General features: G+C 42.4%; 3 protein-coding genes across 5 annotated transcripts; 2 read left to right on the plus strand and 1 right to left on the minus strand.

Annotated features, from left to right (window-relative positions):
* The first annotated feature begins 230 nt into the window (after window positions 1-230).
* Window positions 231-17,402, plus strand: LOC142382480 (poly [ADP-ribose] polymerase tankyrase-1-like). 2 transcript variants are annotated; one of them, XM_075468395.1, is made up of 28 exons: window positions 231-703; window positions 1,327-1,551; window positions 1,648-1,743; window positions 3,548-3,584; window positions 3,775-3,850; window positions 5,155-5,175; window positions 6,816-6,910; window positions 6,996-7,062; window positions 7,980-8,166; window positions 8,439-8,560; window positions 8,776-8,867; window positions 9,070-9,148; window positions 9,241-9,412; window positions 9,612-9,691; window positions 9,842-9,987; window positions 10,104-10,269; window positions 12,902-13,121; window positions 13,253-13,362; window positions 13,563-13,751; window positions 13,889-14,138; window positions 14,261-14,343; window positions 14,475-14,595; window positions 14,699-14,796; window positions 15,040-15,114; window positions 15,239-15,344; window positions 15,497-15,683; window positions 15,811-15,967; window positions 16,087-17,402. In XM_075468395.1, the coding sequence occupies exons 1-28, from the start codon at window positions 256-258 to the stop codon at window positions 16,171-16,173; spliced, it is 3,792 nt and encodes a 1,263-aa protein (XP_075324510.1). In that variant the 5' UTR covers window positions 231-255; the 3' UTR covers window positions 16,174-17,402. The 2 variants fall into 2 exon arrangements, with proteins under 2 accessions (XP_075324510.1, XP_075324511.1); XM_075468396.1 differs by lacking the exon at window positions 5,155-5,175 and having other exon boundaries at window positions 232-703.
* Window positions 17,403-18,763: 1,361 nt separating this feature from the next.
* Window positions 18,764-26,417, plus strand: idua (alpha-L-iduronidase). 2 transcript variants are annotated; one of them, XM_075468398.1, is made up of 15 exons: window positions 18,764-18,778; window positions 20,419-20,572; window positions 20,798-20,938; window positions 21,018-21,100; window positions 21,283-21,390; window positions 21,578-21,673; window positions 21,972-22,174; window positions 22,449-22,628; window positions 22,753-22,969; window positions 23,108-23,317; window positions 23,466-23,587; window positions 24,067-24,192; window positions 24,342-24,418; window positions 24,582-24,682; window positions 24,762-26,417. In XM_075468398.1, exons 2-15 carry the CDS (start codon window positions 20,511-20,513, stop codon window positions 24,860-24,862), a joined length of 1,827 nt encoding a protein of 608 aa, XP_075324513.1. In that variant the 5' UTR covers window positions 18,764-18,778; window positions 20,419-20,510; the 3' UTR covers window positions 24,863-26,417. The 2 variants fall into 2 exon arrangements, with proteins under 2 accessions (XP_075324513.1, XP_075324512.1); XM_075468397.1 differs by lacking the exons at window positions 18,764-18,778; window positions 20,419-20,572 and adding an exon at window positions 19,048-20,381.
* LOC142383040 (purpurin-like) lies at window positions 25,309-27,327 on the minus strand. The gene is made up of 5 exons (XM_075469157.1): window positions 26,430-27,327; window positions 25,926-26,062; window positions 25,717-25,829; window positions 25,420-25,632; window positions 25,309-25,319 (listed from the first exon to the last, which is right to left on the minus strand). Exons 1-5 carry the CDS (start codon window positions 26,589-26,591, stop codon window positions 25,309-25,311), a joined length of 636 nt encoding a protein of 211 aa, XP_075325272.1. The 5' UTR covers window positions 26,592-27,327.
* Window positions 27,328-27,469: the final 142 nt, after the last annotated feature.

Genomic DNA, 27,469 nt, shown 5'->3' on the forward strand with positions numbered 1-27,469 from the left:
GACCCCTTGTAACGCTGCCACCTTGAATCTAAGCAATAGTAGCAGTATTAATGCTAGGAAAGTTCAATAATAAAATGGCTCATAAATAAAGGACATACCGGTTTTTCTTCCACGATGTTTTGGGTTTGAGACGCAATTTAGAATTGATGGTTTGTCCACAGTAAGACCCTCCTGAGAGCAAACAGCTGACAGGAAACGCAGCCACTTTCACCGGAAAGGAGGAACAGTTTTTATTGTTGCCTGAGAGCTGCTGTAATGGCGGTGTCTCGACGCTCTTCGCAGCAGCAACAACAGCAAAGTACATTACAGTCTCCTCCAAGAAACGTCTCCATTTCGGGCGCTCCTCCGGCCTCTCCGCCTATGGCTTTGCTGCCCCCGGCTGTAGGACTATCGGAGAATGAGAGGGAATGTAGCGGAGGGATTGAGATGGCTCTGGCCTCCCCGGACCTGGTAGCCCCGGTCCTAGCGAGCAGTGCGAGCTCTACCACGACAACTTCTGGCGGGGGTAGCAGTGTCTCCAGCCCCGGCTCCGGAGCTACCAGTCCCACTGACGGTAGTAGTGGTGTCGGCGGGGCTTTCAGGGAGTTGTTTGAGGCCTGCAGAAACGGAGATGTATCCAGAGTAAAAAGACTTGTGGACTCGGTTAATGTAAACGCGAAGGACATGGCTGGTCGAAAATCAACTCCGCTACATTTCGCTGCTGGTAAGGATGAGCTAAGCTAAGCTAATGGTACTGCAGCTTCAGGCTCTGCTATTAGCCAAATAATGCGAGCGGTTAGCTAAATTATATTAATGTTTGTCTCTACATTTTTTTTATACAAAGCTGTTGTCGTTTGCCCCTCTTATAGCTGCGAATACGGGTACGTTTTTTTTTAATATATATATATATATATACTTTTCTATAGCCTGCTAGCGCTAACTAATTATTTTGACGCTCTGCAGTCATTTTGTTTATGAGAGGGTCAACATCTCTGAACCTCCTCATTACACAAGCTAGGTAAATCTGAAAGTAACCTGAAATTTAGCCAGGTCAAAATAGCAATGTGTTCACCTACAAAATTGACTACAGAAAAACTCAAGTTTATTCTCACTTTTGGTACATTTTTAAAGCAATTTCCCCCAACTTTTAACACAAGGTCTCCAGGGAAACAACAATACAGTCTACTCATGATGTAATACTGTATATTTACTTGAGGGTATTTTTATTTTTTATTTTACATTAAAACATTAAAGCCGATTATCTGATTTTAGTATGCCTGCTACATTCCCAGTGAGGAAAGGAGAGAAGAAAAAAAAAGCTTAACGTGTTGGGATTTTTTTTTCCAGGTTTTGGTAGAAAAGATGTAGTGGAGCATCTCTTGCAGACGGGGGCCAATGTCCACGCCAGAGATGATGGAGGTCTCATCCCCTTGCATAACGCCTGCTCTTTTGGACATGCAGAGGTTGTGAGTCTCCTCTTGTGTCAAGGTGCAGATCCCAATGCCAGAGATAACTGGAACTACACCCCATTACATGAGGCGGCCATCAAGGGAAAGATAGATGTGTGCATTGGTAAGGAACTCAAGGACATGCATGTTTGAGCTTTTGTCAACACTTCAATTAAGAACATAATTTGATTTATTTGACTGTATCTCCTCTGTTTTCCAGTGTTACTCCAGCATGGAGCTGATCCAAATATCCGCAACACTGATGGCAAATCTGCTCTGGATCTGGCTGACCCTTCAGCCAAGGCTGTTCTTACAGGTCAGCCCCTCAGTCAATTATCACTAAGGGGATAGAAATGTTGACCTGCAAATGTCATCTCCATAGTCATGGCCATTCTGGAAATAATGATGCAACTTTTGCTTCCTACCTGTTAGACATCAGCAAATGACAAGCAATTATTTACGCTTGTTATGAAAAGGACTGCGATACATTGTAACAACATTAAACTTGGTCATATATTGTTGTCATGGTCTGAAAATAGATATTAGGGCTTTTTTTGGTCAATCGAGTATCTTACCTGTGATACACAGAAGCACACTTTACTAAGCTTGTGTTTTTTTGTTAGATCAATGGTAGCTTATATAAATAACCTATGCCTGTATAAGCATTCATAACGGTGCAATGCTTGCCTTTTAGTGGTTTAGACCTCTATAGCTCTAGCTGCTTTTTTTCCCCCTACTGCTTTAAACATTGGCTTTTGGAAACAAAAATGACACAATATAACTCTAGTCTACGTGAGTAGTTAATAAATGTTGAACTTTTGCTAACATTGAACTATAGATATACATCGACTAGTAAAGCTAATCTCAGTTGTTTTACGTCTTTGTCCCTATGTTATGTAGTTAGATTTCTGTGGATGTGTTTGTTGGGCTGTGATGATGCTACCAATGAACGGTGCTCAGCTAAAGGCTGATTCATACTCGGCGCAACCTCGCTCATACTAGCTGGTCGCAAATGGCGCAAACAGTCACGTGTCCCAAAATTCCGCCACGCCCCCCGTCGCAAGCTGGAAAATCCTCGCGCGGCGCAAGGGCGCGCACACAACTTTTTTTCTGACTTTGCGCGCGCTCCACCGGAAACAGCTGACCAAGAAAAAGAAAAAATTAACACTGCAGAGACCGCGGTGACTGAGAGGATGCGCCTCTACAAACATCTGTACGACACGTCTATGAAGTTACACTGGGACAACGTTTGACAAAGTTCGTCTTGTTGCAAAGGACGAACATCCCACCTTCTCTTCTGTTTTTGCCGCAGCCGCTTAGCTCTGAGATACATATACAGTTCTACACCCAGAGTAAATTCATTCCGCATCAGATGTGCCAGCCTCTGCTGACGTGACACCACAGGTGGCATTGTGTATGCTTTCTTTGTATGCTTTTCAGCTTGTTTCCTCAACAGTGACGCTCGCTGGTCCGGAGAGAACTGCAAATGACGCATTCTCGGCGCAAACTGCGCTTATGAGCTGAAGGAACTGTGAAGGGGCTGGCGCTTTCGATGACGTCATTAATGGTTCTCGAGCCAGAACAGTTGCGCGTTTGCGCCGAGTATGAATCAGCCTTTAGCCACACTTAAATGCCAAACTCCATGTCAGTCAGCCATTTAAGCATAAATTTAGCCTTTGTGCTTTGGGCAAGGGCTAAGATGGGATCGGATCTTACTGTAGACATTTGAGCTCATATGGCCGGTAATGAATGAGTTCATTATAAAGTAAAGGTTGAGCTTGCAGATGAGTGCGTTGTTTAATGCAACCTCTGGAATATTATAGTCAGATATGTTAAATTCATAATTTTTCCACGAGAAGGTAGATTGATTCATTGTTTATGTTCGGTGTGTGTGGTGGAGGATGTTGGTTTAGCAGAAGCACATAACTGAGCCTTTAATAAATCTTCCTTTCATCAATACTCCCAACTTTGTCCTGGTAGGCGTTTGGTATAAAAGGATCCCTGTAAACTACGATGTGTAAACATAGGAAGTAGTTTCTGACTTTCTACAAAAGGTTTCACACTTACACTAATGCGACGAGTTTGAAATGCCAAGGTCTAATCTTTTTTGTTTTTTCCAGGTGAATACAAGAAGGACGAACTTCTCGAAGCAGCAAGGTGAGTATACTTGTGGTTGTAAAGCATAGTGGTTCGGTAATCTATAAATGTAGGAATCACAATGGTGGGAAGTCTACTTTAAGAAGTACAGAAATACAGAATGTTGATTTTTCTCTTAAAATTCCAGAGAGTCGTGATTTTATGGTTTTGTGGGCTTTATTTAATAACCCCAGCCCAACTGTAATTACAGGAGTGGCAATGAAGAAAAGCTGATGGCCCTGCTGACCCCATTAAATGTCAACTGTCATGCCAGTGACGGCCGCAAGGTAAATGATGCAGCAGTAACACACTGTTAACACCCTCAGACTGTCGCATTTCACACATTGTGTCGTGCAGGGCTGCGAGACTGTCACGATGTACTTTTGATAGATCTTGCCAAAAATGGCAAGAGGCTTTCTGAGTTGGGCAGGCAAAGAATACACCCGACAGTCTGATTACTGCCAGATTAGTTTGTTTGCCTGGGGGTGTAATTTATGGGAGGAGGTATTAATTAACAACACAACGCTACAGATTGCCTTTCTTGATTAGGAATCAGACCATTCATTTGCTATTATCAAATTAGCCTGATCTTTAACAAACTCATCCATCCTCCATGGTGTGTGTGTGTGTGTTTATGTATTGTTTTTCTGATCTGATTTTATTTAAAAGAAAAACGAAGCCATGCTAAATGATTCTGTTCAAACTACTCCCTTTATTTACAGCAAATCATTTTCCAACATGTTTGAAGTACTGACCCTTCTTTCCATTAATTGCTTTTCCATGCTGGAACAAAGCTGTTTGTGATCTTGAACTAAATTTAGGTACACAAGCATCCTCTCATCCACAAGGCTTCAGTCTATTAATTCTTGCCAGTCTATATAATGTCTGCTGTCTACTTTGAATTCATCCATGTTATTTGAACTTACCTACAATGTGAGCTGTGATTAGATTTTCATACAGTGTTTCTGGCATTAATTTGACATTTTTCCCTTCTACTCGTTTTTATTTTTTTTTAATGGAATGAACTGGAGTATTTCAGTTTTTTGTGCATATGTTTTTTGCCCTCATGCATCACTGAATTATTTAAAATGAATTATTTTAATCTTTTTTTTTTTTTTTTTTTTTTTTAAATCTTGCCATTATTTTGTGAATAACTTAAAAAGCATAAATTCCCATCTTTGCCATGCCATTAACCATGACAGTATATTAGCATTGGACTCTGTCATATCACCTCTTTTTTTTAATTTTTATTCCTGAAGCAGTTTAAGTATCCCCCCCTGCTGTGAATTGCATGCTTTAAGCCAGTGTAGATCTGGTTTGTTATTTAACCAGCAGATACCAACCGTCACTTTGTTTTTCACGAAGCTAAGAACCGAGGAGAGGTCTCACTCACCCTCCGGGCTATTCGCCCTCTCTGACCTCGTGTCACATTAATATCCAAACACTTTTGACAGATGAGTGATTTTTGTAACTGCGTTTTGTGTTTCATTGACTTGAAGGGAGAGGGAAATTGCTGTGAAAAGCTGCTGTCATTTTGTAATTTGTGTTTCGTTTTGTTTTCCGTGTGACTCTGGCAACATTTGTCGATCAGTCAACCTCACAAAAAATGCTGGTAAGTTGACCTTGATAACGGCCATTTGATTGATGCACTGTTGTGATTTATTTATTTTTTATTTTTTTTCTGTTACTCCTTTTTAATCCATATTTTTTTTTATTTGACCAATAAGCTGGCTGTCACTTGTTAATTGCACATCATGGACCTGGGATTTACGGGTCACTCATGTCTCCTACCCTGATGCTCCTCTAGTGTGTGTGTGTGTGTGTGTGTGTGTGTGTGTGGGTGAGCACTCGTGTGTTTGCGGGCGTGCGTGTGTGAACGGCATGTGATCGAATGAGCGTGTTGGGTTGTTGTCATGGTGATGACTCATCTCCTTGGATTTGGAGAGGAGCTCAAAATGCCCACTGCCTGCTTTCTTCAGCGTCTGTCCTCTCTCCTCTGCACACTCACCCACACTTCTCCAACTTTCGATCACTTGCTCAGTCAGTTTCTGATTTGGCTTTTAATTTGACCCCCCCCCCCAAAAAAAAAAAAAAAACAAAAACAATAATCGGTCATGCATGCCTTAAGGCCCGCCCTTCTGCATTTTGTCAAGCGAATCTTGAATTTGTCTGTGAAATTTGTGTCTTCTTCACTTTCCCTTTTGGACCAGTTGGTACGCAGTAATGAATGCACAACATTTAACCCATCATTAAAATGCTTTGCTACTCCTCATGGAAACAATTTGATTGCTTGCATCTCCCCACACTGAATGATGCTTTCATTATTTCGCCATCTCATCGATTTGACTTCATCACTGTGGCTTGAAATGTTATGTTTGACTTTCTGGGTTTTGCATTAATATCTCTGCATGAAAATTTAAATCATGTCCCTGATTTATTTATTTATTTTATTATTCTTATTCATCTTTTTTTTTGTTTTTTATTTTATTGTGAGCTTGATAAGAGCTAGAATTCCGACGAGAGACCGTATACCAATGAAGTTGGACTTGCAGCTTTGCTTATACTAACACTGATTTGTCTTGGCTGGAATGAAGCCTTTGATTTGATCTCCCTGTAGCTTGCAGGCATGCTTTCTCAAACAGTCAACCTGCTTGCTGAAGCTGCCCTGCATCCTATTACGGTTGGGATTTCATAGCAATCCAGTAAACGTAGCCACGATGGGCTTAATTCTTTTTTTTTTTTTTTTACTAAGAATCTAAGGGATCTAAGAATTAGGAAACAAATTTATTTTTAAAATTCGCCAACTACTTAGATGTAAATTAAACAGGTGCTCTATCCCAACCGTAAGTCATACCCAACCATTTTGAATTTAATATCATTAACAGTACTAGTTGATTCCTTTTTCCAACTTGCATAAAACATTTTTTATTTAATTTTTTTTAAACTGATGTAATATTATATTTACTATCATTTGCCACATAAAAGTTTAGTTATATCAGTAATGAGGATAAGCTACTTGTCAATCACTCGGGTCAGACATGATATTGACAAACAGCAACAGAATCTTTGTTGCTGGATTTGCTCGCAAATATTGAACTTGCATCATCAAATCTGACATTCATCTGCCACTCACCAAGCATAGCCTGCAGTAGCACATTGCTTCTGGCCCTAATCAGCCGCTTGTCCCTGTGGCCATTGAAGGCAGCACACCCGCTGGCGATCTGTACGCGCTAACCAGCTGTTCTCTTGCAGTCGACGCCCCTCCACCTGGCTGCCGGCTACAATCGGGTCCGCATTGTTCAGCTACTTCTCCAGCATGGTGCTGATGTTCACGCCAAGGACAAAGGGTGAGTAGTTTCTTGGGGAAAAAAAAGATTCACAAGATTCCTACATGTCAGTCAATATTTGTGACACTGATGTCTTACTGTGCAGCGGCCTGGTTCCTCTTCACAATGCCTGCTCGTACGGTCACTTTGAAGTTACTGAGCTTCTGCTCAAAGTAAGTCCCACAAAAACCTTCATATCTTTATTGGATGAGCTTGTACTTTTAAAGGTTTGATGTTAGCAGCAAAGTCAGTCTGGTCTTTGTTACGTTAGAATGCTGAACGAGATAAACTCCTAACACTTAAAGTGTAATGTTTTAGCTGTAGTTGCACGTGCGTGAGTCCAACCCTTTGAGTCAAGAAGTAGGGGTGACGAAACAAATTTCGTCAATTTATGTAATAAAAGTGAAACTGACCTTCTGACAAGATTATTATAGTAGAAGTTCACAATTGAATTGCCAGTGAGAAGGTTAATGGGGGGGAAATGTACCTCATGGACATTTTTGATAGGGATATTTCATTCCTGTTGTGTGAATCTTTATGTAATTTGGATATGCTCCTCTGTTAGTGTAGAAATTCATATTGTACACAGTTTACGTCTGATTATTATTGGGATCTAGTTGGTGATTAGGAAGACTACTCAATAAAGAGTTACTAACCTTCGTCCCAGTGCGTAGGCATGACAGGGCAATCGATTTATTGACCAATCTGTCGGATCTCACTGCGTGAGAAAATGTTCAAGACGTTCTGCCACTCCTAAGTTTCTCTGCCCAAATGTCCTTAAAGCTGCTTGAATGCTGATTTTTGTCCGATGCTGCAACTTTAATTTAAATCTGGGTTTTATTAGAGCAGAGCGGCGGTCATGAAATGCTTTAAGCAAACACCAACTGACTTGTAGTCTTCGTGGGCTGATTTTCAGTCACAGTTTCTGATATCTTTAACTGTCTGACAAATGAAAAGGAAGCACACACATGCAGGAATAATTCGAGTCCGACTTTGAGGAGTTGTATTTTGAATGCTTTCGGTCAGACTAACTTATTGTGATGTGAGAAGTAAAGTACGTTTGTTTTGTTTCTCATTCTGCCCTCTGCAGCATGGAGCCTGTGTGAACGCCATGGACTTGTGGCAGTTCACTCCTCTCCACGAGGCGGCATCCAAAAACAGGGTAGAAGTTTGTTCCCTGCTACTTAGCCACGGGGCTGATCCCACACTGCTAAACTGTCACAGCAAGAGCGCTGTGGACATGGCCCCCACACCAGAGCTCAAAGAAAGGCTTACCTGTGAGTTCCCACTCAGTCACAGTCGACCCTCGACACTCTGTAGTCTTTCATTCACACATTGTTTGTTACATTCATTATATAAATATAAGCAATTTTCTTAGATTTTCACATCTCTAAAGAGTCAGGATAAGGCTGCAGAAGCCCTAAATCAGTTTAACCTCTTTCTCTGCACAGGTATCAATACTGTCAAATAAGTGGCTTCACATTCTTGAAAAGTGGATTCAAAATGAAATCGCAAAACTAGCAAAACATTTTATTTCTTTTTCATGTAGACGAGTTCAAAGGTCACTCGCTGCTGCAGGCGGCCCGTGAGGCCGACATGGCCAAAGTGAAGAAGACGCTGGCTCTGGAGATCATCGGCTTCAAACATCCTCAAACCAACGAGACCGCTCTGGTCAGAATCAGTTCTTTGACTCTTTGTGGCTGAAACTCCCATTGTCATTTGAGTGCAGCGGGGAAATGAAAAGAACTTCATTGCTGACAGCTCTGTTCAGTGATTTGAGATATTACTCACTAAGAAGAACATCTGAGAGTGACTGGCTGTATAGATTTAGCAGATTGAGAGACCTTTGTGATTTCAGCCCACTGATTCAATGTTGTGTATTTCAGCACTGTGCTGTGGCGTCCCCCCACCCAAAAAGAAAGCAAGTGACTGAGTTGTTGCTGCGTAAAGGTGCCAACATTAATGAGAAGAACAAAGAGTAAGTCGACAACGTCACAAGTTTGCAGTTTAGTTGGACAGACTAACTTGTGAAAGTCATTTGGAGCATGTTTTTTGCCAAAAGAAATGAGGATGAGCGGTACAGAGTGGAAAACGATCACAATGATCTCTGTGATCTCTTGTTTCTTATTTGTGTGCATTACCATGAACATTGATAGCCTCTGGTCTGTGGTGTCTTTTAGCTTTATGACTCCCCTGCATGTCGCTGCTGAGAGAGCTCACAATGATATCCTGGAGGTGCTGCAGAAACACGGAGCAAAGGTTTAACACGTTTCATGTCTGTTCTACCAGATAGAAAATAGAAAATGTGATGTATGTGTTGCTGAGACTCACCTTTCCTCTTGGGACTTCAGGTGAACGCTGCGGACACGCTCGGTCAGACGGCGCTTCACAGAGCAGCGCTGGCTGGTCACATTCAGACCTGCAAGCTCCTGCTGAGCTACGGAGCCGACCCCTCTATTGTGTCTCTGCAGGGCTTCACCGCTGCTCAGATGGGCAATGAGGCGGTCCAACAGATTCTTAATGGTAATCGGCCTTTAATTTTTGTTTGTTTGCTCTGAAGTTTGATTTTTAAAGTTTTAGAATTACAGTGAGCATTGCATTTTGTTGTCTTCAAACCCTTATCATGGGATTCATTTGGTAATTGTTGTGCAATGACTAAATTATATCTTCTTTTGAACATATTTTAGTTTGTGTGCTGAATTTCCTCATTCTTACTCCCCAGAAAATGTTCCCACTCGTAACTCTGATGTGGACTACAGATTTCTGGAAGCTGCCAAAGCGGGGGATCTGGACACAGTGCAAGTAAGTCCACTGTTTCCTCTGTGCAACAAAACAAACTTTGTTGACAGGCATGTGCTGTTGAAACAAAATCCTAGTCGTTTACCTCTGGTTTCTCAAAAAGATAGCTCTCAGGTGAATTGCTATTTACTGTGTCTTCCCTGTATATGGCAGCAACTTTGCACCCCTCAGAACGTAAACTGCAGGGACTTGGAGGGTCGCCACTCCACTCCTCTCCACTTCGCAGCTGGTTACAACCGAGTGGCTGTCGTTGAGTACCTGCTTCACCATGGAGCTGACGTTCATGCCAAAGACAAGGGGTGGGTTCTTAAACTATATTTGTTTATTTTTAAAGTTGGTCTGTATGTATATATACATTTACAAGTCATGTATTTCTGTGTTTTAAGACTCCTGATTCCTGTTTTTCCTCCTTCAGCGGTCTGGTTCCCCTACACAATGCATGCTCTTATGGTCACTATGAAGTGGCTGAGCTGCTGGTCCGGCACGGCGCTTCAGTCAATGTGGCAGACCTTTGGAAGTTCACCCCACTTCATGAGGCAGCAGCCAAGGGGAAATATGAGATCTGCAAACTGCTTCTAAAAGTGAGGATATGTTGTTTTCATCTTTTTCACAAGCTGACACAGTTTGCTGAGGTCATAAAGAAATGGTTTTGGTTAAAGTAACAAAGGGTGACACTACAGCAGCTCCTTTTTCTTCCAAAAATTTTCACCCCTATTCGAGTGGATTGTTTTAGGAGCATGGAGTGACCCACTCCACCTCTCTCTTCCTCATGGCTTGCCATTTTTTTTTTTTCACGTCTGTAGTTCTTGGTAAACATGGAGCATGTAACTAAAGCCCCTTTCACACTGCGACCCGCTACCTTAGCGGGTCCAAATTGCACCTTCGACCCGCGTCGAGCAATGTGAACGCTTGGCGTGTTGGTGACCCGTGTCGCCTGAAGCCGAGTTCAGGGGGCGTTGCCTAGTGGCAGGGCGTCACACGAAACACATAAAATGCTGGGCGTGTACAATGACGTAGGCACAAGCCATGCGCCGGAGGTAGGGTTAAATACACCTTGAGGACTCGTTTTTGCAATTGTATATTCAGTTCATGGAGATGGTATTTTACGGAGTGTGGATGGTTACAACGTGGGATGCCGCCGAAGAACATATGCGGAGAATACAAGAGCACTATAGTCCCCGAAATGTGGCGGTAAATAACGTCCTCTGCTCGGAGGCTGAGGAGCTCGCAGACCTCCTTGTCTTCCCAGTTGGCCATATTAAAAAATGTCTCGAACTTAATGTAAAACAGAGTGAAACTTGTCCTTACCTGTTGCTGTTGTTCTGAATCAGCTGTCCATTCTGTCTTTTAAACTCCTCACGTCACGCCACGCCCACGTCCGACCCGCGTCGATTGCGTTCACACCAAACTCGGCTCGGCTAGGGTCCGACGCGGGTCGAAAGCCGAGTTGACGCGGCAGCCCGGGTCGGCAGTGTGAACGCAACAGCGGACGCGCTAAATTCGCGGATTAAACGCAGGTTATTCCTCAGTGTGAAAGGGGCTTATGATATTAGAAAGTATTCACACCCACACAAATTACTGATTGAGACCTACTTAAAGGGGAACTCCGGGGCATTTGAAGCGTGTTTCCATTGCTAGAGGTTGTCAAATACTGCTAGTAGGACACAGAGAGGTCCAGATCTGTGCTCCCTGTGTGAAGATCGCTCTGTCCGCACAGCATGTCATGCGAGGCTAATACGTGGTGGCTAAGGGGCAAGCGCTAACCCTTCCACGTAAAACAACAACTTGCACACAGCAGAAACGTCACACCACTTTATAACCCATCCGACAATAAAGTCACAAGCCTTACCATCAAAACCATATGCATGGTTCTCACATTACTGGCATGGGGACGTTACAAAACAACTTTATAAACAGCATGTCCCTCACCGGTTAGTTGTACGCTCGCGCATGTGAAAGCCCAAAAGAGTCAATGGACGATAATCACATATACAAAGCAATTATCTTCTCTAGAAAAACTGCATTCAAGTATTTAAAACATTACAACAATATTACTGGGCATGTATTGTTGTAATGTTTTAAATAATTGAACGCAGTTTTTCTAGAGAATATAATTGTTTTGTATATGGGATTATTCTCCATCGACTCTTTTGGGCTTTCACATGCGCGAGCCTACAACCAGCCGGTGAGTTACATGCTGTTTATAAAGTTGTTTTGTAACGTCCCCATGCCAGTAATGTGAGAACCATGCATATGGTTTTGATGGTAAGGCTTGTGACTTTATTGTCGGATGGGTTATAAAGTGGTGTGACGTTTCTGCAGTGTGCAAGTTGTTGTTTTACGTGGAAGGGTTAGCGCTTGCCCCTTAGCCACCACGTATTAGCCTCGCATGACATGCTGTGCGGACAGAGCGATCTTCACACAGGGAGCACAGATCTGGACCTCTCTGTGTCCTACTAGCAGTATTTGACAACCTCTAGCAATGGAAACACGCTTCAAATGCCCCGGAGTTCCCCTTTAAACAACCGTGTTGTTAAAATGGGCACCGCACAACACTTGCTGGCTGGTTAATAACGCCATTGAGATTTCACTTAGTCATTACTCTGTGACATATCGGCTTAATAAAATGTGGATTCACTTTCACCCCATTCCTCTAAAGTTAAGTTTTTACCGGCTAACATTAAGAGCTTTGCTTATATATGAGCAATATTCAGTTACCGGTGCTGTACCGATGGTGCATTCAATGGCAAATCGAAAAGAATTCTAGCTTCCAACTGATAAGAATGCCAATTAGAAGTTAGTTTTTTGGGTTATAAAATATTTATACTGATTGAGCATTAGCTTTAGCTTAACTAATGCATTTCTCTTTTCAAGTTAACTTTTATGTTAATAGCCAAACAAAAGGCAAGAGTCTCAACCTCCCACCTCTGAGCTACAGTGAATGCAACATCATCTGAAGTCAAATTTAGGTGGAAATAAAGATTGAGGAGGCTTGATAACCTTGTAGAGCAGGGATGTCCAAACCCAAATATGTGCTTTCAAGCACGGACAAAAAGTATTTTTTTTCATAATATGTCCCTTTTAATTTCTACAGTGTGTTAGTAGGCATGATGATGAAACTGATCAACTTGGCCCATAACGCTCCACAGCCTTATGTTGACCAAAAACGTATCTGAAATGATCCAAACAATTTAATCAAACTCTTCTTTTAAGCACGGAGCCGACCCAACCAAGAAGAACCGTGATGGCAACATTCCCCTGGACATGGTGAAAGATGGAGACACAGACATCCAGGACCTGCTGCGAGGTGATGCTGCCCTGCTGGACGCTGCCAAGAAGGGCTGCCTGGCCCGAGTGCAGAAGCTTTGTTCCCCAGAAAACATCAACTGCAGAGACGCGCAGGGGCGCAACTCCACCCCGCTCCACCTGGCAGGTACGAGCAGCTTAGATGTTTCATATTTTCTTAATAATAATGCCATAGGACACTGGTGTGATTTGGCTTTCACAGGGGAGGTACAGTTTGTTAGAGATGCTTCATTTTCTTGGTCTGATTCCTCTCCACAGCTGGCTATAACAACCTGGAGGTGGCAGAGTATCTACTGGAGCATGGGGCTGATGTCAACGCCCAGGACAAAGGAGGCCTTATTCCTCTTCATAATGCTGCTTCTTACGGGGTCAGTCTCAGCAATATAAACACTGTATGTATCAAATACACATTATGTGGGGATTTGGTCGACAACTAGCTTCAAAGGCTTTAAGCTACAGAAAAAAAAACTAAAACTAAAATCCCTTTCTTGTGTCTTGCCTTCAAACACTGTAGAGTTACACTACACACTACAGAGTTTGATTTACACTCTGTTTCTCTTCTTCACAGCATGTGGACATTGCGGCCCTACTGATCAAGTACAATACATGTGTGAATGCTACAGACAAATGGGCTTTCACACCTCTCCATGAGGCGGCCCAGAAAGGTCGCACACAGCTCTGTGCGCTGCTGCTGGCTCACGGAGCCGATCCCACCATGAAGAATCAAGAGGGCCAGACTGCTCTGGACCTGGCCACGGTAGGGCCTCGTGTTAGACATTTTTACATGAGCATTATACATTTAGTGTGTTTTGACTGGTCACTAAAGGAATCTACTGGAACTGAAATGGGGCTTTTGTTTTGTTTTTTAACTTGTGTTCTTGACTGTCACTGCAGGCTGATGACATCCGAGCCCTGCTGATGGATGCTATGCCTCCAGATGCCCTGCCCAGCTGCTTTAAACCTCAGGCCACAGTGGTCAGCGCCTCAGTCATCTCCCCTGCCTCCACACCTTCCTGCCTGTCAGCTGCCAGCAGCATAGACAACCTGGCAGGACCCCTCACTGAGCTGGCTGCTGCTGCCTCCGCCTCCGGGGCCTCTGGAGTGGCAGACGGAGCCACAGGCACCGATCGCAAGGAAGGGGAATGTAAGTTTGTTGCAGTCTTTACATGAAACACTGGTCTGTTTTTAAACGCGGTCAAGGTGGACACGATGGGAAAGCCTTTATGGTGAGATTTTGCTTGCAGCCTAATGTGATGTTTTTCACAGTGGCAGTGTTGGATATGAATATAAGTCAGTTCCTGAAGAGCCTGGGCCTGGAGCACCTGAGGGACATCTTTGAGAGGGAGCAGGTCAGTAATGGAGTTGGTCTTTAAAGAACATCATCCAAGTTAGTTAAGTAGGAATAAGCTTATGTAACTTGTTGGTTATTTGTTCTTTTTGGTGTAATTGATCAGCTTTTTGTTGTGTTCATCTTTTGAAGATCACCCTGGACGTGCTGGCTGACATGGGCCATGAAGAGCTGAAGGAGATTGGGATTAATGCGTATGGCCACCGTCACAAGCTTATCAAGGGTGTTGAGAGGCTGCTAGGCGGCCAGCAAGGTTAAGGAACAGCCTTAGTTTACTAATTGAGCAGTCCAATTGAGATGTTTTATGAAATGTCAACATAAGGGCTTTTATTGACAGAATTTCACTTATTTTACAGGTGCCAACCCATACCTGACATTCCACTGTGCCAACCAGGGTACCATCCTGATAGACCTTGCCCCCGATGACAAAGAGTACCAGTCTGTGGAGGAAGAGGTATTGATGATCTATATCGCCTATAAACATGATTTTACTAGAAAAATAAGGACTGCCTGATCGTTTGCATAGAACAGAGACTGAACTCTATATTTTAAAAAAACTGAGTCGTTGCACAATTTCTCAAAGTGTGACTTAGTGTTGCAGCTGCTTCATAGATGAAGCAGGATTAGCTTAAACACCGGGCAGCATGTGATGTTTAGCTTCATAGTTGAATCACCTTGTTCTTGTTGTGCCCCTCAGATGCAAAGCACCATCAGGGAGCACAGAGATGGAGGCAACGCAGGTGGAGTCTTCAGCAGATACAACATCATCAAGGTACATTATTTCTGTTTTTATTTATTTATGGTAAATCTTAATTAAGACCGATAGATACAGCTATTTAACCTGATTTAGTTTGATTTGTAATTCTTCCACTCTCTTGTCTCATTGTGCCGCACAGATTCAGAAGGTGGTAAATAAGAAACTGAGGGAACGTTACACCCACCGGCAGAAGGAGATCGCAGATGAGAACCACAACCATCACAACGAGCGCATGTTGTTTCACGGTAACCACAAACGGCCTCTCCGATTAATTTGTCAGCTTCAGGCGTCACTGGTGTTTTTGTAGGTTTAGAACTTGCCATCTGTTTGTAATTGTGTAGTTTCACATGCTGATTTCTGTATAACACACTGCCACTGCTGTCATATTTCCCCTCAGGTTCTCCATTCATTAATGCCATCATCCACAAAGGCTTCGATGAGCGTCACGCCTACATAGGAGGGATGTTTGGAGCAGGGATCTACTTTGCAGAGAACTCCTCAAAGAGCAATCAGTACGTCTATGGCATCGGTGGAGGAACAGGATGCCCAACACACAAAGACAGGTCTTGCTACCTGTGCCACAGGTAACTTAACAGTTTCACACTAAACAAAAGCCCTTAAAGGTGTCTGGGTGCTACACTACTTCTTTTGTTTTACAGAGTTTTACATGCAGTCTTATGTGGGCAATTGTGTCTGACCATTTCCTCTCAGGCAAATGCTGTTCTGTCGAGTGACTTTGGGGAAGTCCTTCCTGCAGTTCAGTGCCATGAAGATGGCCCACGCCCCTCCAGGACATCACTCTGTGATCGGGCGGCCAAGCGTTAACGGTTTAGCCTATGCTGAGTATGTCATCTACAGAGGAGAGCAGGTAAAGTGTTGTTTCCTTGAACCCTGTATAAGCCATAACATTAATTAAAATACATTCGACACATGCTGTGTAATGCTGGCTGATATCTTGCTGTGTTGTTGTTTTTTTTTTTTCCTCAGGCCTACCCAGAGTACCTCATCACCTATCAGATCCTTAAACCAGAGAGTGCAGCCCAGTCTGCTGCAGGAGCGGAGCAGAAGTCCTAGTTACTTTACACTGCACACACTGGCATAAGGACTTGATGCTTGTTATTTTCTCCTTTGTATTGCAAATGCCTGAACACCTTTTTTGTTACCAAACACATTTCCAGTCCCTTGCCCAGTAGAACCCATGGTGACCAGTGCTTCATGAGCTTCATGCTGTACAAAACTCTCCTATTCATGGTGATAACATTTTTTTTTTTTTAATTATTTTTATTTATTTTTTTTTTTGCATCGGCTGCATGTCACTACAGAAGCATGTAAAGCCCAATAGCGTGCGTGGGTTAGTACGTTGCGTATTTCTCCCCTTGACCCCTCCTCACTAATCAGGAGGATGCTTGTTGAGACTTTAAAGCATCAGCATTAACCAATTGCCACTCTTTGTCGCCTCATGCCTTGTGATCGTGGAGAATCACCGACCACCCCTGCTCCCTCCTTACCCAAATCTAGATGCACATCCTCTTGTCTAGCCATGAAAACCTGAAACCTGTGGACTACTACCACCCCAACAGCCTGGGGCTAACCCTGTTGAAACTGGCCTGTGGTTACTGTGATTTTTAATGCTAAACCAATAACACTACCAGACAGTCAACAGTACATTGTTGTTATGCTGTAATACTTACAAACGTTCACCATAAGAACTCTACAAACACTGAACTGTTACCTTAGTTTTTTTTTGGGTGGGGGGGTGTTGTGGTTTTATTCGGAGCTGCACATGCTTTATTGAGAATCAGTCACGCTCAGTCACATCACAAAATGTCAGACCAGTTTATTGACATTACAATTTTGATTTGCATGAGAGAGGATGTGTGCTCAGCGCTGCAATGTAAGGCATCACAATTACACATAATGGAACTGTCGAAGCATTACATAAGGCTGTGCTCCATATAGTAGAGTAGACAAATGTTGAAATGCGCTTGTGATGCCCGTACAAGTGAACAACTTAAAGCCAAGCACCCTTTTTGTCACCATGGTCTTACTTACAGACATTCACACATAAGGATTTGCACTTTTACATAGAAACCTATTTAAGTTATTTTGAATTGAAATAGCAAATTTGTGGCAAAAAAATATTTGTACAGGTTGTGTAAATGGTTGTGTATAAGTGTTGCTGTTTAACAGTAACTTCAAGTTAAAAATGTAAATGACATCTGAATTTTCTTTTCATGCCTTCTTGATTCTCCCACTTTTTTTTTTTTTTTTTAATTTTTAAATAAATGTCCCATTAACAGCTCCTTTTTGTCACGTGTTTGTTTATTTATTTTTCTCAGAAATCTACACCTCTGATCACTCCTGGACGCAGGATTTTATATTTCAGTATGAAATCATGTAACTCCACATCAAACAAAACCTATATTTTTTCTCATTTTATTGGGCATTAAACCAAACTTTAAGATGTCATAAATGCGTTTTAAAGGTTTTTATTATTATTCATAGTGTCGCCTGTAATTTAGATCATGTTTGCATACATGGGCAGCTCAGAAGTGCAGTTCAAACCCGCGACACACGAGAGCCGAGAACTACTGCTTCACGGCAGGTCGTAAAGGGCTCTGAGCCGAGCCAGGTAGCCTGAGAGACACACCACAGCCCTTTTACAGACAGCCGTTCCACTTCCTATTCGCCCCATTATAAAAAATTTGGCTGCAGTTCAGTTGATTTTGTCTGGGGGCGCTGGCGAGCGAGTGCAGAATGACCATTTTCCATAGGGCTGGCGCTAATAACTCAAAAAATGTCCCCGCTAGCGGCTGAAACCTGAAAATAATACTGTGATTGGCTAGTGATTTCTGACAAAGGGATGTGGATTTATATCGAAAGTACAATAACCTGGGAGTTATGGCTTTCTGTTTTCTTACAGGTCTGGCATTTGCGAGTCAGTATCCGCTAGCATCTAGCTAACGGAATCTGAAGAACGCACGGCTGATTACGACCGGCTGCTTTACGGCACTCGTCCACTGTGCCAGAGTGCTAACCTGGTGCCGCTAACAACAACCAAAGCTAAACCAGAGGCTAGTCAGAGAGTATGTAAAAGGGCTGTGCTGAAATCTGTAACTATTTGAGCTAACACCTCTCTGCTAGCTCAGCGCTAGGACTGACCATGCCGTAAAGTGATGCCACATGCGTGACGTCACTCGGGATGCAATACTGACAATAAATGTGTATTTTAAACAAATCTAGTGAGTCTAAAAAATCAAACCAAGTGCCGTTTGAAAGGATAATTTATCCTGCCTTTAGGAAAATTAAAATGAAAAAATATAAAAAATTATATCAAAAGCAATGGCTGCATCTAAGGTGGATTTCATAGTACCACCATAGAGTTCGGCGTGCTCTGCACTGCTTCGTTGGCGCCCCTAGAGTGCAGTACCACCCGGAAATAGCCGCCAGTTTTCCCTCTCCTCATAATAGAGACTCTCTGGGCACGCCTCTAGAGTACATGAACGCGCACGAGCACGAAGGTGCACGAGCGCTGTTCTGACAGCAAGCATCGATCGTTGCCGTATTTAGTATTTAGTTTATGCTAACTATATGTTTAATAATGCTAGGTGCTAGCCAAGCTGGCTCTAGTTTAGCTTCCTGCCAAGCTTCTGGACGCGTAATTCGTTCACGGAGCAGGGTACGCGCACGGGGGGCGGGGGGGGGGGGGAGCAGATTGCAGTTTGATAGACGGCATCAGAATCCAATCATTGTTAACGGTCCGTTCACAATGATTGGATACTGTTTTTCCTAGATTGTACGTTCTAGAGGCCACTAAAACTTTTCATATTTGTGTCAAAACTTTTAATTAATTGGTTGCAATGAGGGTGTGAAGAGTATTTCAAGCAATATGTAAAAAAATGTTCCAGAAAAAGATCCCCTACCCTGCCTTTAATGTGCACGTTAAAAACTGTACACAGACTCAAAACCATGCAAACATCCAGTTCCAGATGTTTAGGTCTTACCATATTGGTTACCATGTGGAAAAACTCAGCATTATTTTCCTTAGGTTTTTATGACATTTTACGCCCATTTTGTCGTGGCGTCCATTGGAATGGACATGAAAAAATACTATTAAAAACATGAGATATCAAAAATGTGTTTTTTGCACTTTGTTTTTATGTTGGAGAGGAGTCAGAATCAGTTTGAAAAAAAAAAAATTTTCTGCCAAAAAAATGCAGGTCTGAAGGGGTTAAGTTTCGATTCTGTCTCGTGCGAGCGAGCGCCCAGTCGGCAGCTACAGGCTCGGTTAGCGTGGCTTCATGCATCTTGTACAGTCGTTGAAAAATAATCATTTAGTGATATTGGGAGGGCAAGATCATTCCATGTTGTTTACTTGTAGGTCTAAACTCAGCATTGCCTCACCTAATGCTACCACATTTGTCGCTGTGTAAATGCACACACTAGCTGTTGTGTCTGGCTTTCAGATAAAATGGCATTGAATTATTACTTGACAAAAATAAATGAATGAACTTGTAGGCTGCTCTTTGATTTATCAAAATGAATTGATAAATGGGACAAAAAAAAGGCGAGGCGCATAGCCACTAAACGGCAGAAAGGTTGTTTTTTTTTTTTTTTTTTTTAATAAGTGACTCAAGTGATTCAAGTGGTCCGTATAACTCGAATCCCCTCCTCGAAATGATCCAATCAGCCCGGATTGCCCAAAAGATTCGAGTTAAGCATCTCTACTTCTCCAACTCTCTACCAGTGTCTTGAAAAATAAACCGTAAATTGCCTCTGGTGGGTTTACGACAGTCTGGCTAGACTGTCGCCTATTTTCTACGGAGCTCCCCCTACAGCTTTGGGGTGTGTATTGCATGGTAAACAAACCCCATATTACTGAGCCCTGCTTTAATAAAAGACTACAGCAGTGTCGCATGCAATATACGTCATTTTCTCAGGCGATTACAACGCCTGACTGCCTCTAGGTGGCTGCTTTTTGTGTTTTTAGTTTTGTCAATAAGATATGATTTCTATATAAATATTTTTTCTCACGTTTACTCACACACTGAATGTGTGAGACATGTTGAGACCTCGGTCCTTCGTCGTTCACTGTAGCTAATTAAGCTAGCGCGACATCTGAAGTTACTATGTCCTGTCGCAACCATGGTGTGGATAAGTTTCTCTGTTCTTGCTTTACTTCTTTGCATTTCCAAAACCTCTGGCTCATCTTGCGTTATCACAGTTGATGTGGGAAGACCAGAGAGAGAGCTTAAACACTTCTGGAGAAGCAGTGGTTTCTGGTAGGTCTTATATAAACGAACCTCTCTGTATTTACAGTTACTCCTCCAAAGTGCGCAGTGGTGGACAACAGAGGCGAGATTTTAGATCAGATTTTAATTAAATCTATAGATGACAATAGGTTTATTTTCATGCCGGATCTAGCAGAAGATATCCGTGATCGTAAGGAACTTTTAAATACTGCAGCAAGCAAGTAAGCCAAAACATTTTTAAAATGTGACATTTTTTAACGAAGTAGTAAATAGTGTTTTATTCAAGTAACAGTAATATCTGTATTTAGCTAAATGACTGTCAGATTGCATAGCTCAAAAGCGTTTTTAGACTATACTTTTGTATCACTTTCATGGGCTAGTTGTTTTTTTTTATTAATAATAATTAATAATGTCACTTGTAAAATTCTAATACTTTTTGTGTGCAGCCCTCCACTCCCTCATACAAAGGCCCACCAGTTTGACCTGAGCATCGACCAGAAGCTGAATTTGGCTTATTTGGGCTCAGTCCCTCATGGAGGGATCCAGCAGGTCAGGATACACTGGATGTTGGAGCTGGTCACGGCACAGTAAGTCATCTGGCAGAAAAAGTAGCCAAGAGACTAAACTGTAAACTGAAGTTATCGATATGTGATTTTATTGTTGTAGAGATATTGGCGGAAGACCCCAGTATGATTTCACTAAACTGGATCAGCTGACAGAACTCTTGTGGGTCAATGGACTTCAACCAGGTGTTGTGCTGTAAACATACTTTATTGTTGGTGATATATATCGAAAGTAATCTTTGTCTTTTGCTAATTTCCTAGATGACTTTTTAGGGAATACGTTATTGGGCACTTATACCACAGGTGTAGAAATAAAAAGTACAGTAGGTCAGATGTTTGTTTTTTTTGCGTTCTGTTGCTCTTTGCAGGTTTTGAACTGATGGGCAGTGTTTCAAACTACTTCACTGACTTTGAGGACAAGTCACAAGTGATCGAGTGGAGAAATCTTGTTTATCTCATAGCCAAGAGGTACATTGGTGAGTGGGCAACGGGTGCCATCGTTTAGTAATTGTGTTGTTTGCACTTCATGCCACGCTGATGCCTTCTGAAAACTTTGGGGAAAACGGTGCAAGCTGAGTGAGAGTCTCAACATTCGTGGGCTGGGCTTAATTCTTTATTCAGTCATGTTTTGATTACATCCTCATAGATTTATCTTAATTTCAGATAAATATGGCCTGGGAAGTGTTTCTCGATGGAACTTTGAAACGTGGAATGAACCCAACAACCATGACTTTGATAATGTCACCGTGTCAATTCAAGGTAAAACCAAAACATCGCACATTCTCCCTGTTATGTCAGTTATTTGTTTGGATGGAGATTGCTGCCAATGATGCAGGGAAAGTTTCCCAGTCGAGTCTTACTTACTTAGACTCATATGGATCATGTCATGAAAAATCTGCACATCCATGAAGAGCAATGTTACATGTATAAGAGTGACAGATTTGAACCTGTTCAACATAACTCTAAGGTTTATTATCATCATTGATCATTGATACTTCAAAGCTGTGTCCATGAACATTTCTGTGATTCAGTCTGTGTTTTTCATTTTGGATGTTAGGGTTTTTAAATTACTACGATGCCTGTTCGGAGGGCTTACGCGCTGCCAGTGGACTCTTGAGATTTGGAGGCCCAGGAGACTCTTGTCATCCACCACCACACTCACCGTACTGCTGGGCCATGCTGCAGCACTGCTACAACGGCACCAACTTTTTCACTGGAGAGACGGGGGTCAGGATCGATTACATCGCCCTGCACAAGAAGGTGAGTTTCTCAGGACAGGAGAAAAGTTATACTGTCCTGCTCAAGAGGTTTGGATTTGTTCCTGTCAAACTACATTTTTATAGCTGCTAGGACTCCTCCGTAGTACATCATTTTTTTGTTTTGTTTGTGATATGTTTAGTTTTAGTACAAAAGTGGATGGAAAATGATGCTGAACACAGTCACCTTGGTTATGTAAAATACATTTTGTAATACGTTCATTAGTTTGATTTATTTTAAAGCCAATGCAGGCAGACCTTCTGTTTCAATCCCTCAGGGAGGAGGCTACTCTTTGCCTATCCTCCAGCAGGAGATCCAGACAGTAGAGGAGATCCAGGAGCGTTTCCCCCGACTGCGCAGCCTCCCTGTTTACAATGATGAGGCTGATCCTCTGGTGGGGTGGTCCAGGCCTCAGGAGTGGAGGGCTGATGTGACCTACGCTGCAATGGTGGTAAAGGTGAGGTAACGAAATGTGAGAAACAGCAAGAGAGAAAAAACTTCTTTTGGACGATTCTAGTGCAACTGTTGCCTGTTACCATTAGATGACCACTCAGCAATCGCCTATCCTACTCACCCAACAGGTGATAAGCCAGCATCAGAATCTGCTACTGGCAAACCCAAATAGCACCATCAACTACACCCTGCTGAGCAACGACAATGCCTTTCTCAGCTACCACCCACACCCTTTCACCCAGCGCACGCTTACCGCCCGCTTCCAGGTCAACAACACCCACCCACCCCATGTCCAGCTCGTCAGGAAGCCCGTCCTCACCGTCATGGGCCTGTTGGCTTTGTTAGGTGACAATCTCTCTTCTCTAGAACCTTTCAGGTATTTATATATGCCTCAAAGAGGCTGTGTGATTCAGGAAAGATACTTTTAATCCATATTCGGGTCTATTGCTGAAGTAGCCCTCCTGTATTTGATACGAAATTAAGGAGAGACCCAGGTCCCCGCTCAGGTTCTGAGCTCAGCGGGAAGCCACAACAGCACCCTGGGAGTTCTCGCCAGCAGCCACAAGCCTGTGATGCTGGGCGGCTCGGACAGCTGGCAGGCAGCAGTGCTGGTCTACAACAGCGATGACAACAGCACCTCCAACAGCACTGATGACGTCACTGTCACAGTGAAAGGACTGGCTGAGCAAAAGGGTATGTTCAGCCCGCCACTGTTGGACCACTGCTGTTGGCTCTCGTGTGAATTAAGATTAAAAATGAAAAATTAAGAATTAAAAATTCTTCAATTTGCAATGGCCTTTATTTCAGCGAGTGAATATCTCATGTGTTTGTTTGTTATCAGGCCTTGTGTACGTCACATATTACATGGACAATAATGTAACCAGTCCATACCAGCTGTGGCAGACCATGGGCAGACCCGACTACCCCACAGCAGAGCAGTTCAGACACCTCAGGAGTGTGGAGGTAATAATAAATATACTGGAGAATATCACAATTTTCTTTTGTATGAAATGGTTTTGTAAATTAAAGTGTTTTTAAAGATAAAATTTGTACATTTTCACTCCTAGTAACACTATAGATCTGTGTGAATCAGCTTTGCTGAACTTATCAGCATCATATACCTTTAAATTCATTGTATTACTGGACAGATATGGATGTAAACTGTAACTCAGCTGGGTGTTGGAGGCACACAACTGTGAGGCATTAATGTTGATTAAAGATAAATCCCTGTTATTTTTTTAAGAATGAATGCAGCAGAATGTGTGAGTTAACCTAATTGCAAATAATACATACATTATGTTGTTTTCAAATATTTTAAGAATCACTAAATATATACGTTGTATTGTAATAAAAGTCCACAGAGGATTTTAAAGATTAGCCTTTTTTCTTCTGCTCAGAGCTCTGTTTTGCTTTGACCCACTAATGTTGTGTCATTGTTTCAGGACCCTCATACTGATGGACCCTGGAAAGTTCCTGCAGGCGACTCTCTGACTCTGAAAGCCAAATTGTCTGTGCCTTCTGTCCTCCTCATCCATGTTTGTGCTCAGCCAAAATCTGTGCCAGACCAGGTAAGTACCACCTATTATTAATTATTTTACTGTTTTTTTATCAATAGTTATGTGCGTTATTCACCGTAAGGTTTATGTTAGTTGTTATGACTTTTAAAACAGACTGCCCGAGTCATTTTCACATCCTTCTGTATTTTACCTTTGGCTAGGTCAATGGGCTTCGCTTCATCAGGATCACCAAAGGCCAAGTTCTTATTCTTTGGTCTGACCATTGCGTTGATTCAAGGTAAATACTTCCTATCCAGGACTGATTTAGATTTAATGTCTGTTTCACTCAACATTATCGTGCCAAAAACACGTTTTAAAGCAGATATTGTATCGTCCATTTAATGCTCAGGTGACATCAGTAAGAGCAAGTTAGCATTAATTTTATACTTTGTATTTGGTAGATGCATCAAGACTTTTGAGGTGGAATTCTCCGCAGACGACAAGGAATTCAGCCGAATAAATAACCAGGACACCATTTTTACTTCTTACGTCTATTCACCAGGTAAAAAGAATAACTATGAGCCCAAAGCAATAAGACTATGAGACCAAACCTCTGCCATATTTCATGCTGTGTTCTGCAGTGGACCAGGAGGTTGGAGGTCTGTACAGAGTTGGAGCTGTGGACTACTGGGGAAGGCCTGGCCCATATTCGCTGCCAGAGAGGTATTCAGAGGAGTATTAAAGCTGCTCCAAGGCAATCATATTTAACTGTTATGGGATGGGATTGAAAATATTAGGGTTTTTTTTTAATCTGCTTCTTTCCAAGCAGACTTACCTGCTCACCAGAAACTATCATCATACGGTATGATTTCTTTACAAAATTTATTGTCAGCAACAGAGATTGCAGTGCAGATGTTACCCATCAGTGTGACAATACTGTACAGTTGGTTACATCATTACATCCGTTTGATCTGTGATAGTTGTCAGATGATTTGACATTGAATTATCTTGGTAGCATGTGGCAATTTTACATAATGCATTTTGATTGAATTTATCAGACAAATAACTGGAGCAAATCAAATTGTTAGCAGGATTATTCCCCTGTGAAGAGCCATGTTTTCATCTCTGGTGTGAAGATCGGTCCAGTTCAGTGACAGGCTGCCCAACAAAGTCCAGCTTAAAAGCAGTTCAGCAAGCTCCTGTTAAAAGAGAGGAGCAACATGTGTTTAGACATTGTTTCTGCTTTAGAGCATCAGCTGATCCTTTAAATGGCACTCAGGGTGTCTGTTTGTGACATACCGGACTGCAGCACAGGCTGGAACTGTCCGGCCATGCAGATCTCCTCCTGTTTCTGCCGGACGACTCTCTGGATGGCTGGGGGCAGGCCACGGGGGTTGCGGGAGAAGAGCAGTGAGTAGCCATCCTCGCAGCTTCCATCATCCTTCACGGCGCGGCAGGCATAGGTGAGGGCGTAGTTGTCATAGTCTGTGTCAATGACCCAGTAGTTGTCGCCTAAAATTAGCGGAGAGGAGAGGTTAGTCTCAGCTGCACTGAGAGAGGCAAAGAAACTGTACATACACAGCCGGCCAAGCTTACCGCCGCTGGACAGGTAGCTGGCCAGTCCCTGGTAGTTCATGAACATCTTTCCTGGAGTGCCAGGGTCAGGTACTGAGTACTGAGCAGCCATGTCTGCGCAGACAACCCAGAACCTGGATGTCAAGGTAAAAATGAAAATGTCATTTTTTGTGACCTGGAATCATGAATCATGTTCAAACTCCTAGCAGTAGGTTTAGAAAAATACCCACCCAAAGAGAGTGACTCTGCCTCTGGAGGAGGCCACCATGGAACCATCGTCCCCAACTGTGTATTCAGCAGATATGTTGTCCTGGAGGAACAAGCCTTCGGGGTCTTTCTTCTGCAGAGCGTACCACTTTCCTGTATACTGTCAAAGATGAACAAAGTAAACTTTTTAACTGTCGATCTGAGTCTGAACATGAACTGCACAATGAAATTACGGTTGCTTTGTGTGCTAAAGTTAGCGTCATGAGGGCAAATTGCTGAGACTGAAAAGCACCAAACTCTATTTCACTGTACGCCAATTATGTCCTGATTTGTATGGAAGCTGTTGATCATTGTCATTAGTATTTATATGAATTTAAATGTACCAACTGTAGTTTACTTAAACAAAGCCTTTGGTTACTTACACATCAGACTGTTTTTCAGGCTCAAATTCTGGATTTATCTAAGAGTTCCTTTAAGAGCATTTTCTATAAATGAAATTAAAAGAAATGAAATTATTGTGTACTCACTCTTTCGGGTTCAAAGTCTTGTTTGACTGTGAAGCTGTCCACCACGCAGGTGGCCAGGCCTCGCTCCACAAAGGCCAGGAAAAGCGTCATCAGGGCAAAGATTTGGAAGTCCATTCTAGGCCAAACCCAAGTCAGAAACTTGTTATCCTGCTTGATTTTCATTTCAATTGCAACATTCTTATCAGCTTTTTAACTCTACTCATTCAAAATCTTTTTAAATAGCATGGTCTCCTTACCTGGAGTGCAGAGAGAATCCACTGGAAGTTTTCAGAGCAGAGTTATCAGTGTGTGAGCTGTGCTGTGAAGACGGGAGTGTGAACCTTTTATACCCGACGCCCAGACAAGCTCTCTGATTATTTTCACTCCTTGAAACTAAATGCAGAGTTTAAATCTAGCTTTAATCCATTTAACCAAATCCTTTGCTGTAAGCTGATAAACCCTCTCATTCAGCAGTGTATAGGCTTTATGTAATTGTTTGTCTGGCTTCAGTACATGATGGCGTATGTACCAGGTGAATACAATGGTATTAGCCTCAAGTCACACGTCTGCACCAAAGGTGCTGTCAGCTAAGGTGTGATGCAGCCTGCAGGAGAAGTTTAGGATATTACGTTATTCTTATGATTTTTGGGTTTGTTCCCCCAACCCTCTTTTTCTGTTCTCATCCTTAAGATATTATCTTTAAGAAAACATCAGCTTTTCTAAAATAAAATGGTATTAAAAACATCAACATTAACCTGGTTTTGATGATCGTTGACAGAAAAGTCGCACTTTTACAACTTTTCGAACTACCATCAATCTCTGCAGCTACTTCATGGATAAGAAACTGACAGAATATGTTTACTGTGAGGACTTTTCTTGTTTATTTTCAGTCCCTGCTGTTCATCCATGAATGGACTGATTTCCACTTTTTGTTTGGAGAGTTTGTTGTGTCCGTTTTAATTCAGGCATCAGTTTCTCTGTCAAATTAACAAAATGTGTTAACTCCAAACACTCAAAGGAGGTTTTTTTTGGCTCACTAAGGATAAAGGATTACAGGAAAA

This window comes from Odontesthes bonariensis, chromosome 6 (genome assembly GCF_027942865.1).
Source record: "Odontesthes bonariensis isolate fOdoBon6 chromosome 6, fOdoBon6.hap1, whole genome shotgun sequence".
Taxonomy (NCBI): Eukaryota; Metazoa; Chordata; class Actinopteri; order Atheriniformes; family Atherinopsidae; genus Odontesthes; species Odontesthes bonariensis.

Coding starts and splice junctions, on each gene's coding strand:
- idua (XM_075468397.1), top strand. CDS start 20,245: ATGGTGTGGATAAGTTTCTCTGTTCTTGCTTTACTTCTTTGCATTTCC. Junction 21,391..21,577: donor CATAGCCAAGAGGTACATTG/GTGAGTGGGCAA, acceptor TCTTAATTTCAG/ATAAATATGGCCTGGGAAGT. Junction 23,318..23,465: donor AGGACTGGCTGAGCAAAAGG/GTATGTTCAGCC, acceptor GTTTGTTATCAG/GCCTTGTGTACGTCACATAT.
- LOC142383040 (XM_075469157.1), bottom strand. CDS start 26,591: ATGAAAATCAAGCAGGATAACAAGTTTCTGACTTGGGTTTGGCCTAGA. Junction 26,063..26,429: donor AAGACTTTGAACCCGAAAGA/GTGAGTACACAA, acceptor CATCTTTGACAG/TATACAGGAAAGTGGTACGC. Junction 25,830..25,925: donor GGCAGAGTCACTCTCTTTGG/GTGGGTATTTTT, acceptor CTTGACATCCAG/GTTCTGGGTTGTCTGCGCAG.
- LOC142382480 (XM_075468395.1), top strand. CDS start 256: ATGGCGGTGTCTCGACGCTCTTCGCAGCAGCAACAACAGCAAAGTACA. Junction 704..1,326: donor TCCGCTACATTTCGCTGCTG/GTAAGGATGAGC, acceptor TTTTTTTTCCAG/GTTTTGGTAGAAAAGATGTA. Junction 1,744..3,547: donor AGCCAAGGCTGTTCTTACAG/GTCAGCCCCTCA, acceptor TGTTTTTTCCAG/GTGAATACAAGAAGGACGAA.